Raw genomic sequence first — 13,336 nt, 5'->3', positions numbered from 1 at the left:
ATATGGTTTTCATACTATTATCATAGGCTACTTCGAAATAACATGTTGGATTTTGGATCAAATTGTTCTTTGCCTTGGTTGGTCTTGGGTGATTTCAACAATGTTATCCACTATGATGAAAACTGCAATGCCGTGGATGATACCCTGTATGAGGTGAAAGATCCTACTAATATGTGCATCAATGTCGGACTTACGGATGTGAGATCTATTGGTTGTTTCTACACTTGTACTAATACTTCAGTGTGGAGCAAGCTTGATAGGGCTATGGTGAACAAAGATTGGCAACTAATGAGATTTAATAGTCTTACTAATTTTCTACCATCGGGACGCCTCTCCGATCACTCACCATGCATTGTATCACTCTTTGGGCTTGATGCTAGTAAGAGGAGGCCATTTAGGTTCTTCAACATGTGGACCAAACATGAAAGTTTCCAAGAGGTAGTACAAAATTGTTGGGAACTTGATTTTATGGGATTAAGGCAATTTATTCTATGTAAAAGTTGCAACGTCTTAAGGAGAAGCTCAAGAAGCTTAATGTGAAACACTTTGGCTGTATTTCCATAAGGACCGAAATGGAAAAGTTGGCTTTGAAGGAGGCACAATTGGAATTGCATGATGATCCTCTTAATGTGGAACTTCAAAATTCGGTGGCATGTATGAGGAAAAAAGCTATGAACCTTTGTAAAGCAGAGAGGAGTTTTTACTACCAACATGCTAAATGTGAGTACCTTAAGAATAGTGACAAGTGCACTAAATTCTTTCATTCGATAGTTAAGAGGAATGCCAAAAGAAATTTCATTGCATCGATGGTTCATATACTTCTTAATTGGAAGAAGTGGCCGAGGAATTTGTGGATTTCTATAGTATCTTACTCGAAAAAACTAGCTCATTGACATTTTTATCTTGGGGGAAGGTTCCATGCTATCAGAAGAGCATTCTTTGGCACTTATTCGAGATATTTCGGAAAAGGAGATCAAAGATGCATTATTTTCTATTGGTGATGATAAATCGAGTCTAGATGGGTACTCTTCTTTCTTCTTCAAGAAATTTTGGAGTATTTTTGGAAGAGATTTTATGGGAGCGATCAAAGAGTTCTTTACCTCGAGTGCTCTTTTTAAGCAAATGAATCATGCGGTCATTGTTTTGGTCCCCAAGGCAAATCACTCTACTTCTGTTGGTGACTATAGACTGACTGATCTTATGTTGTAATGTGTTCTACAAAGTTATTGCTAAAATCCTTGCATCTCGGTTGGGGCTTATTCTTGGATCAATTGTGGATCAAGCTCAAGGTGCATTTGTGCAAGGTAGGAGTATGATGGAAAATATACATCTTGTACAAGACCTCCTTAGACAATACAATCGTAAGAGAGTTTCTACTATATGCCTTCTCAAAATAGATCTTAAGAAGGCGTATGATTCGGTCAATTGGGAATTTCTCAAGAATGTGTTACACGGTTTTGGATTTCCTATGAGGTTTATTGGTTGGGTGATGGAATGCATTTCGACTCCTTCATATTCTATTGCTCTCAATGGAAGCCTTCGTGGATCTTTTAAAGGGAAAAATGGTCTTCGTTAAGGTGACCCTCTTTCTCCTTTTTTGTTTGTCATTTGTCTTGAGTATTTTTTAAGAATGTTGAAGGGAGCTACGGAGAATAGCGAGTTTAATTATCACCCCAAATATGGCCCTTTAAAGATTACACATTTGGCATTCGCGGATGATTTGACGCTCTTTGCTAGATGAGATCCAATTTCGATTGGTATCTAAATGGATTGTTTGTCTACGTTTGGAGACACATTGGGATTAATGATGAATGTTAGCAAATCTTAGTTGTTTACAGCAGGGGTTCATGGGTAACTGGGTAAGTGCTTGAGGAGATATTTCAAGTGACCAATATGTCCAAGAGTACCATGCCATTCTCATACTTGGGGATTCCACTTGCCGCAGTGAGGTTGAAAATTAGCTCGTATAACTCTCTTCTTAACAAAATCACAGCCCACATTTATGGTTGGTCTAAGACATCTTTGTCCTACGCGGGTAGAATGGAACTCAATAGAGTTTACATTTACCGATTAAAAAAGAAAAAAAAAAAGATGTTCTGGTGTCATATATGAGTTCCAAAAAGGGCTGGCCTAGATTACCTTAGTTCCACAAGATAAATTTTACAACCTTTTTGTCCTTAAAAGTTAAATTTCTTGTAAACAACATATAAGAACAAACAAAACACGAACAATCACACAAACAAGTATAACATTTTAAACCTTAATTTCTTGTGTGAGTTTTGTTTTGTTTATTTTCATTCATTTATTTATTTTTTCAAGAATGACTCACTTGATTTGAATAATCTAAAACAAAAGAAAATGATACTAAACCAAACCCCACGTTATGTACAGAAACAGAAATAAATTAGTTTAAGGCCTTTTTGTTTTGTCTCTTCTCCAACATTTCCTCGTGAGATTCCATTCACATCATCATTTGGTTTGACCATTAATTGTGAAACTTCACTCACCATGAAATTAAGCTACAGAGACCATTTTCCTTTCATTTTTTTTTTCCTTATATGTACCTCGGAAAAGTGAAAACCTATTTGCCAGATTTGATGATCAGTATTTGAAAAAAAAAAATATTTTGAATGGTGAATTTTTGAAGAATGTGTTGTTAAAAAATAAGAAAAATTTTGAATCTATAAACAAAATATTTTATCGTGTGAATATATAGTTAAAAATTAATATATAGAAAAAAGAGTTTCGATAAAAAGCCCATCAAACAAGGGCTAAAAGCTACTTTTCTAAAGATGTAAATTTTTCAGTCTCCTTGAACTTACAAGATGTTCAATCTCGGGCCATGATGCATCAATCCTTACAATTTGCTTAGAGTTTAGAGAAGGAATACTTGTATGTATTCTCCACTTACAATTATTAGTGAAATCTTCCTTTCGTGTGCATGAATATGTCAGATATCCAACAATATAAATCTTTGTATTTTTATGTTTATATTTTTGATAATATCTACCTCTTTTGAGGGGTAAAAAGACTTTTTTTTGTATGTAAAAAATATTTTTTGCGTGAAACGTTTTTCTTTCTTTCTTTCTTTTTTTTTTTTTTTTTTTTTTTTTTTTTTTTTTTTTTTCATTTTTCCTTTTTTTTTTTTTTTTTTTTTTTTTTTTTTTTTTTTTTTTTTTTTTTTTTTCTTTTTTACACATTAGGCCGATTTGAATTTTTTGAGTCCAATCAACTGAAAATATTTTTGACAGGTCTGATCACTTTCGTGCGTTTGGCTATCATATATTTTGGCTTGGTAAGAAATCAACATATATAAACCATTAAACTTTGTCCCTTTTTTTCTTGTTCGCTTATTGCTAACATTATTATTGAATATACCCAACTGAGTGTTATGTCATAATAGACACTGCAACATGCTTTGTACCCTTGAGCTTGGTCTGAATTTGACCTGAGCATATTGCATCAATATCTATTGCTTCTTCACTTTTTTTTTTTTTTTTTTTTTTAAGACGGGACGGAACAGGATGGGAACAAGCTTCTACCATGCATCATTCTTGTTGGCAAGAATAGAACAACAAAATACATGGCCAACTGGATTAGGCTGTGAGCTTTACTTATTTGAAAGAGAATGGAAAGCCAGACAAAGGGTTCTGCTTCTATTCTTGATTAGGAGCTTTTTTAGTCGCTCTTGAACTTCTTCAAAGTTACGAAGCGGGAAAATGGTCTAAATTAATGACATTGATGAAAGTTGTATGTGATATGATCAATTCGACCAGTCTACAGAAATTTGGTGGCCCGTGCTTCGACGGGGTCAATGAAGGATGGAAAATGTCATATGTATAGGGGTGTAGTTTATAGGTTTTTTACAGAACACTCACGTGGAACTCACTCAACGTGATTAAAATATTGTCAAAAAATATCACTCACCCACTCCCATGTGTGTATCCTCTACAGGGTTTGTACCGATAGCTTTGTCCACAAAGGGTTGATATTGTAGCTCGTTGGGCACTGCTATTTTGATTGACGTAGTCTTGAGATTGAGGAAGTTGGTAGGTCAGGTGAAATTTCATGGACACAAAATTCAAACAAATAATGATGGGAAACTTACTGGCAATGTCATTATCTGGACAACTTTAGTGATTGAAAAGTGATAAACAAAAATAATGAGATTTTTCAATTGTGGGAGGCATAATCAATTTCCAAACAGGACACAATCATGAGTTACACTGGAGAAGATGGGACACCAAAAATACCTAAAAGTGAGCATGCATTTAGAAAAACATTAACAATCCAATAATAATGGTACGAACGGTAGTAGTATTCTTTACAATATTGTCATAAGAAATTGTTCTCTTGTTCGCAGTGGACGGTATAAGACTGTCCACGTGCTAATGTGGTAAAAAAATTTTACGCACTATTCTTTTCAAATGTGAGAACCTTAACTAAGGTTCTTTTTAAAGTGAGTAAAATAGAACTTTTTACCATGGGAAGGAGAACATGATTGTATTGTCATATGCCTTTCACCATAAAAATCAGTTTGATATAATGCAAGTCAATCATTTAGCTTTGTTTGTTAAATTAAAAATCAGATTTACAATAGGATTTCATAAAAATTGATGAAGTTCATTCTTACAAAGTTGTGGATCCATAAAATATGTGATTAAAATTACTATCTGAAGTTTACTGAAGGTGTTGAAAAGTGCAGCATTTCCTTGATAAGAGAACGGGACTTTTATTTCATTCAATATGACCCTTTTGTGAATGCGCTTTGGAGATTATTGACTTTAATTTAAATTTTTATCAACTTTTTAGCTAAATCAAATACGGGCTTACTCTTGCTGAAGTGTTGATAAATTTATGTTTACATATTTTTATTCTTCTTCTAAGTCTTACCTTAGAGCATTTCAACACCTATAATCTAGGTCCAATTATATACGCCTAACGTAGTGTTATGTTTGAAATGTTGAATTGAACAATGATTAAGTAGTTTAATTTGATTTGATTAAGATTAGAAATTAACCGAACAAAATATCAATAGAAATTTACACATTTAACAAATGATTTCGCTTCCAGTAATAAAATCGAACTAGGTCAAAATTGGCAGTCCCTGATTGGGTTCGACGTGATTCTTTCATATACTTGAAAATAATATTGTAAAGTACAAGCTCTCGCGTAAATATTCTAGTTTCATTGTCATTTTTTGTTTAAATGGTAAACTTTTAGAATACATACATATAACAGGTTAAAATGAGATTCAACCAATTATGAGCATAATAAGGTAAGTACACGTTTATATATAAATTATTTTTAATCGCCGCATGATTATACCTGCTTTTGGACTAATCCACATTTTTCTATGATTTCAATAATTTAGTTTTCTCATGTCAATTTATTCCCCTGTTTGGTCTTACTAAAATATAGATTTTTAGTATATTTTGGTAAAAATTGATGAAATCTTGATTAAAAATTAATTCTTAACTTTAATTTCAATTTTAACAATTTTTGTAACAAAACCAAACAGGAACTATATAAACCGTCATTCACTATCAATTACATCAATACTTATCTGAGATCGCTAAGGAAGAGGATCAAGTTGTCATTGAGAACAGTTTGATGCACTATATCCCTCCAATCCTTTGAGCAAAATGCAGCAAAAGAAAAGGAAGGAAAATTCATGGACCGATCCATCGTCTCGACCCAATAAGTATCAATTACATCAATACTTATCTGAGATCGTTGGAGAAGAGAATCAAGTTGCCATTGCAAACAGTTTGATGCATTATCTCCCTTCAATCCTTTGAATGAAATGCAGCAAAAGAAAAGGAAGGAAAATTCATGGACCGACCCATCCACCTCTACCCCATAAGTAATAAATAACGTATGACATCTCTATTTTTTATTCTAGAAAAAATATGAAATTTTCGATTCTTAACTTTTGAATTTACCTCTAGCCATGAAATGAAATGTGAATTATCCACTCATCCGTTAAAAGTAGGGACACTTCCAATTCTATCTCGCTTGAAACAATTGTCTTCTCCGTATTACTAATTTTATACAATGAGTTACTGACTCCAATTAGTTGAATAAGTTTTAGCATTTTCAGTGTCTGTTTGCTTTTACCAGCGGCAATCCCACAGGAAACACTGCCACTGAAAAAAGTAATACTTTTCCCCAACACACACTCCAAATCCCAGAAAATTAAGCACTTTCTTTCATTTTTTCGCATAAAAATTAGAGGGCATTTTTTCTATCTTCGTATCACCATACACGTACTCTCTACCCTTTTTACACACACTTTATTGTGACTCTCAGTAGATGTAGATTAAGACATATTTTCAACAAACTGTTAATATATTCTTCAGTTTTTAACTTTTAACAGTGAGAGTTTGTTTTCTGTGAGACATTATTCTGTAGTTGAAACATAGTACTCGTCGTAACCAGCCGTTTAATGAATACGATTTTAACTTATTTTTAGTTAAGATGCGCAAAGAAAAATACTGAAAATAGAAATAGTATTTCTAAGTCAACTCGGGCAAGAATTGTAACACAGTACAATATACAGAATCTTCATCTAATACAACTGAAGTCCTAACATAGTTGAAGAGTTCCTAGAGATCATTAAGGTTTAGAAAAATGGGTTATATTAAAAGCTAACTTAACTAACTTAAAAGCAAAAGAGTAGCTTCTTTTTGGCTTTTTTTTTGGGCAATATCAAGAGTGATGTCGAAATGAGCCAGCAGCAGTGCCACTAGGTTGAAGCTAGTAGCTGGTTTACAATAGGCTAATTAGATGAGCAAAACTCAATGGAGCCATAATCAAGAAGTTCTTCAATCATTTGCTCTATATGGTCTTCTTCAAGTGGCTTGATTTCTTGCACTTGCACCATTGGTTTCTTCTCATAATCTGCTGGCCAAAAATTGGCTTCATAGTTATTAGCACTCTCTAATTTAAAGGCACCGGCATTCCTCGGGATTGCTGGATCACGCGAAGGAATTACTTGAGGGCCTTGTTCCTGCATTGATTGTTTCATAGTCATTTGAAGAGAAGCCATGTAGCACTTGTGCAATTTTGCAGTCAATGTGGCTGAAAGAAGCTTCGAGGAAGAAGACAAAGGGTGATTAGCGTAATTGGGATTGTAAGGGAAATTAGTTCTAGCCCTCGGACCACACATTAGTCGAGCTGCTTCATCATAGGCTCTTGCTGCATCTTCTGCTGTCTCAAATGTTCCTAGCCAAATTCTAGTCTTCCTGTACATAAACATAAAATCCAGACATCTACAATTATCAGAGGACTCGAAATGTTATATACCTGCTTCGGAATGATGGAATTGGACAATATAAACAAAGAAAAATAAGCTAAAATTCCAGTACTGCATACTAAACATGTCTTCTCTGTGTGCAACGTGTGATCAATATTGAATGACAATGCATGATTTAAATCAAGATTCAAGATCAACTTACAGTAAAGGATGGCGAATTTCAGAGACCCAAGAGCCCCAGTGCCGTTGTCGAACGCCTCGATATCGTTGCTGCAGTCGGGCCATTGTATCTACTGTTATTGCTAAAGTGTTTTCAGAATAATCAAATGAGGGAGGGAATGGTACATTAGCCCACGGAGGGAAGGAGGGGACTGAGGGCTTTTTGTACTATGGAAAAGTTGTTGAAAGTGCCCTGTTTTTCATTTTTTTTTTCCTTGGCTTTCTGGCAAGCAGAGAGAAAAAGGGTCCCACAAAACACAGGCTCTTGGACCTTAAATCTAGCTATATCTATTGCATTTAGTAGTTACCAGTTGGCTCATGGTGGATTTCATAAGTTGGCCAAATTCAATTCATGGATATTCACATTATTATAATAATATATGACTTTTATTTGTTTCACAAACACCTCTATCCTATACTTGTTTTAATGTCCCTTCATTGTGAAACAATATCTCAGGTCACAGTCTTGTAGATCTCTCTCATGTGAGTATATATGACTTGAATCAAAAATTTTGAATGCCAATTAATGAAATGTATAATTGGGCTAATTGGATTTATTTTGTTCAAGGGCTTATAATCGATTACATTATATCAAATTTGTGTCAATAGAACACTTGTTAAGGCCTTCAATTGAGACCGGAAACGAGGTGATGCGGGTAGGAGGACCTCCTGAATGGATGAAGTCAATCACCGCGTTCCTCAAGGATTAAACTTTGCATGAAGATGAGGAGGAAGCCCGGAAGTGGAGGAGAAGAGCTGCCTATTTTGTAACTTATGGACTACATGCTCTACAAGTGGGATTTCTCTATGCCCCTCCTTAGATGTACGGAAAAGAAAAGAGGTGGACTATACGATCAGAGAAATCAATGAAGGTGTGTGTGGCATCCACTCGTTACACACAAAGTACTGAGACATGACTACTATTAGTTCACTTTGAAGGACTCCTTAGACTTCGTGTAAAAGTGCAACAATTGCCAACGCTTCACAGTTGTGCCAAGGCAACTCCCGAGGGCTAATATTGGTCAAGTAGGGAATTGAGCTCATTGGAAAATTGCCAATAGGAAGAGAAAACAATTGCCATGTGATTTTTACATTGACTACTTCACTAACTAGACCTTTTGCAAATATCACCGGAGCTAATGCTTTCAAGTTTATTTGGAATAACATCCTTAATTTGTAGGTGTAGCTTTCATTGTTACTTTTTGGACAATGAAACGTAATTCAACTCGAAGAAGGTCTAAAAAGTATATCACGAGTTAAGACATTAAAAAGAATTTTTCCTCTCCGCATCACTCCAAGCCAATGGTTAGGTTGAAGCAATGTTCTAAAAAGTGTAATGCATGACGATGTATGGATGCCAAGCTATGGGTAAGGCAAGTTTAGGCGAGACATAAGAGTAAAAAAAACGTTTTCTTATTTTAATATTATTTTAATTTTTAATCAATCGAAAAATCATTTAATAATTAAAAATAATACCTACCTGACATCTAAAACAACATTATACATTTTTCTGGAGTTTTCAACAAAAAGATAAGTTCCAAATGTAAATATTAAATAGTAAACTAATAGAAATTTTTGAGAGATTTTCTTTGTTTAAGGGTTCTATTTACTATTTTGAATTTAGAACCGACGAAGTGAATAAATCAACATTTAAGTTTTAATTTAGAAAAATTGTAATAAATTTTTTTTTTTTAAAACAGAGATCATTATGCGCGCCTAGGCGCACATTAACGGTCAACGATTGCTACTGACCGCTAAATAAGACACTAAGCCATTTGACTTGACGCTTCTGCCACTCATTGATGGTGTCAATGCGCGCTTTTTAGAACAGTGGGTTGAAGTCATCAATAAGATCATGAAAGGTGAATGTATTTCTTATACCTCGCCATTCGAGATGATTACTTTAACTATACCTCGAAGCGCGAGATGAGTACACCATCCCTCACCAAACAAGTTGATTACTATGCTTTGTTCTCTTGTCAGTTCTATGTACTACGAAGAAAACAACTTTGATTTGCTTTTTTGTTTCTTGTTGAATTGTCAACAATTCTTTTGTGCGTAAAAGTAATATTTAAAATATATCAAAAGAAAATTTGTACATTTTTTTTAATTTCTACATGTACATTACCATTTGTACAATGTTTGACTTAGGTCAGGCAGCTATCATAGACTTGAAATTAGGCCTTGGCCTCGGATTTGGGCTAGGAAGTCCAATTTCATAGACAAATTAGAAGACTAACATATTTCACCATTTGGGCCTAGATTGGATTGTTCTTGGGCCAACTGATAATGTTGGGCAAAGGAAGAGTTTGTTTACAAAAATGAAAAAGTAGTATTCTAATGAGGTGTTGACAAACTAAAGAATAACAATCAATTCCCACAGAATAAATCCAGAATATATTGAAAAAATATACCCACCTACCCTTGGACTGTGTGTGATCTATAAGTTGTTTGGCAAAATGCTTTCTGTACATGTAGTGCAAATCTTAAATGTGTCATATGGTGCAATGGACTTGTCCCTCTGAGCAATCCCATTATACCATTGTTTGGTTCCTATTATTTTTAAAATATATTTTTCTCTCTTTTATTTGTAACTACGTATTTTTCAATAAGATAATATTACATGTAAATTCAAAATTTTTCATTATTTTTTAACTATATATTCTCCATTAAATCACTATTTCAAAATGCATCATTGGCAAAAAAAGTAGGGCTCAAACAGAGCACCGTCCTAGACATTTTGAAAATTTTCTATAAGCAAATTTGAAATTTTTTTTCTTTTATAAATAAAATCAAATTTAAAAATTAATTTCGATTACAGATTCATAAATACCATTTATTTATTATTCACAATTTTCATAAGAACTACTAAAGATTCTCTTTATAATCTCTTTCAAACATAATCATTTTTTTTTTTGTTTCATTTATAAAATAAAGTTAAAATTGAATATTAATTTTAATCGCGATTCATAAGCACTATTTATTTATTATTCAAAATTTTCATAAAACCCACAAAAAGATTCTCTTTATAATCTCCTTCATAAAAGCTTTTTGTATTTATACATAATACATATTATGTCCTTGTTTGAGTCCTTTTTTTTTTTAGAAGAATGAATTTTTAAATAGTGCATTGATGAAAAATGTGTGGTTAAAAAATAAGGAAAAATTTTAGATTTGCGTATAATATTATTTTATTAAAAATGTATGGTTGAAATAATGTCAAAATACTGTTGAAAAATGAATTTTTCTAAAAGAATGAGACTCAAACAAGGGCTATAGGCCCCCATTACGTGAAAAAATTAATGTGTAGAATAATATTTTTTTAAAAAAATGAGTGGTTGAAAAAGAATGAATTTTTTTTTATTTATGTGTAATATTATTTTATAGACGATTGTGTGATTGAAAATAAAAGAGCGAAAAATAAAATGTAATGAAATGAAAATTAATGGGGACCAAACAGGGGCTGAGTCATTTGTTTTCGTCCCCTCTTTTCAAAAGTTATAGCCCTTGTTTGAGCCCCATTTTTCAACTAAAATATATATTTCAACAGTGATTAGACATTATTTCAATTACAAATTCTTTAATAAAATAATATTATACGTAAATTAAAATTTTTTTCTTATTTTTTAACCGCACATTTTCCATCAATACACTATTCAAAAATTCATTTTCTTCACAAAAATGGGGCTCAAACAAGGGCATAATTCTTCTCCATCATTGACAAGACATGTAACCTTTTTTTCATTCCTTTTTTTTTTTTTTCAATTTTTTGTTTGATTTCCCTTTCTTTCTCGAAATGTGTACAAGTTCGGGGGGTTTTTTTTTTTTTTAATTTGGTTTGATAATCACGATTTTGTGTGTCTCAAAAAAAAAAAAAAATTCAGAAAAAGGAAAGAAATTATTCCTTAAGGACTTAAATGGTATAAAATCAAAAGTTCGGGGCTGTATCCACCAAAATATTAGGTCAAGAAACTCTTGCTATTAAAGTATCGGTTATGGACTACTACCGACTTCCAACCTTCGCGTGAATTATTAAAATGGTCAATTAACTTTGTAAAAAATTTTTACGGGATTATTGAACTTTAAAAATCATCTAATTAATAACTGAACTTTGCAAAAAAATTTTACGGGATCATTAAATTTTAAAAATCACCCCATTTATTACTGAACTTTGCAAAAAGTTTCTCAAGGATCACTAAATTTAGGATCCCTGTTAAACATTTTGAAAAGTTCAGTTATCGAGTGAAAATCTTTTGTAAAGTTCAGTGATTAATATGGTGATTTTTAAAGTTCAGTAATCTCGTGGAAACTTTTTGCAAAGTTCAGTGATGAATTGGATGATTTTTAAAATTCAGTGACCCCGTAATTTTTTTTTGCAAAGTTCAATAACCATTTGGGTAATTTAGTCCATGTTTGGCCCCCATTTTTAGTAAATGAAAATGGGTTGAATAGTATTTTTTAAAAAAAAAATGAATGATTGAAAAAGAAGAATTTTTTTATTTACGTGTAATATTATTTTATTAAAGATTGTGTTGTTAAAAATAAGATAGAGAAAAATAGAATACAATGAAGTAGAAAGAGATTCAAACGGGGGCTTACTCTCCAGCCTTCCCATTGCCGACTTTGTTTGCCACTTTATATGCCCAACAATTTTTTTTTTCCTCTTCATCAATTCCATCTTTTACATAGAACTTTCTCTCTGCGTACTGAGATATTTTCATTTCTTGCAAGTTCTTAATTTTGATTTATTTTGTTTGTGAAGATCTTGATTTTGATCTTCCACGGGAGAAGTTGCAGTTGTTCATCCACAAGATATTTTGAAAAATCATTTTTAATCGTAATAACTTAAACCAGCCGCCTATGAAATCCTGCAAATCTCCCAAAATAGTAGGAATTCATCTAAATCGCCCCCGAAGCACGACTGCAAGAATCTGATTATGGGGAAGGGCAAGATTTTGAGACGAGGTGAAGCGTTGACCGATTTAACGACGTCGGAGAAGTCGAAAACTGCGGAGGCTCCGACTTCGGCGGGTTTGTTGGGTCCTTTGCCTAAACAGATGAATTTTTACACAGGGTCGGCTTTCATTACATCGCCTCCACCGAGCTTTGTACCTCTAACGGCGTTTTGCAAAAAGAGTGAAAATAATGATTCGAGACACCATTTAAAGCCCTGAAAGAAGATGCCTGAGATTTTCAATCTTCTTCTGAGTTCCACCTCTCACATTTCTCGCGTCCCGCATTGTAGAAGACAACTATGCAGTCAATTCTGTATGACATTACGTACAAAATATGCCATATCTTGACTCCATTTTCAGCACCATTAGCACCAGCACCCAACTGTGAAAATGTAAACCCAGTTAGCTTACTTCATTGAAGATACCAAAAGTAGAAGATGAACAACTGATATGTTTCATCAACTATTTCCCTAGTGTTTTATAATTAGAAGAAAACCCTGGAGCTACGCGAGTTAGAATTTTAAAATCACCATAAATGGAACTGCCTTGTTTTATCTGCATATCATCAAGATAGATGACACCTAAAGAGTTACTAATGTAAATCCACGTAGCTTCAATCACGAAATTGAATCAAACTCAAGAAACTCAAATAAATCAAAGTTCTGGATTTGACCCAAAAATAATGAATCAAACAACCAATCAATTGCCTACGATTTATTGATCTCTTGATCACAAGATTTTTGAATCTCACCCGTTTGTTTGAACCTTACAAGAATTAGTCTTGATAAGTTCAATAAATTGCTCAATAAAAAACAAAGGAATAAAAGCATCTCATTGGAATATAATATCAAAGTTGTCTATAATGAATATAATGAACCCAATTTATAAGAACTCAATAAACCCT

General features: G+C 33.1%; 1 protein-coding gene across 1 annotated transcript; it reads right to left on the bottom strand.

The window, feature by feature from the left end:
• Window positions 1–6,495: 6,495 nt before the first annotated feature.
• Window positions 6,496–7,674, bottom strand: LOC111375745 (ethylene-responsive transcription factor ERF003-like). Its single transcript, XM_022998612.1, has 2 exons — window positions 7,461–7,674; window positions 6,496–7,247 (listed from the first exon to the last, which is right to left on the bottom strand). The coding sequence occupies exons 1-2, from the start codon at window positions 7,541–7,543 to the stop codon at window positions 6,782–6,784; spliced, it is 549 nt and encodes a 182-aa protein (XP_022854380.1). The 5' UTR covers window positions 7,544–7,674; the 3' UTR covers window positions 6,496–6,781.
• Between the last annotated feature and the right edge of the window lie 5,662 nt (window positions 7,675–13,336).

The sequence above is a fragment of the Olea europaea genome, unplaced genomic scaffold (genome assembly GCF_002742605.1).
Source record: "Olea europaea var. sylvestris unplaced genomic scaffold, O_europaea_v1 scaffold1412, whole genome shotgun sequence".
NCBI classification, from domain to species: Eukaryota; Viridiplantae; Streptophyta; class Magnoliopsida; order Lamiales; family Oleaceae; genus Olea; species Olea europaea.
This window is presented reverse-complemented; position numbering and strand designations above follow the sequence as displayed.

What these genes read in the sequence shown, in the direction of transcription:
- LOC111375745 (XM_022998612.1), bottom strand. Translation starts at nt 7,543, where the DNA reads ATGGCCCGACTGCAGCAACGATATCGAGGCGTTCGACAACGGCACTGG. An exon ending in GAAATTCGCCATCCTTTACT is followed by an intron (nt 7,248 to 7,460) that starts GTAAGTTGATCT and finishes GTTTATGTACAG; the next exon opens with GAAGACTAGAATTTGGCTAG.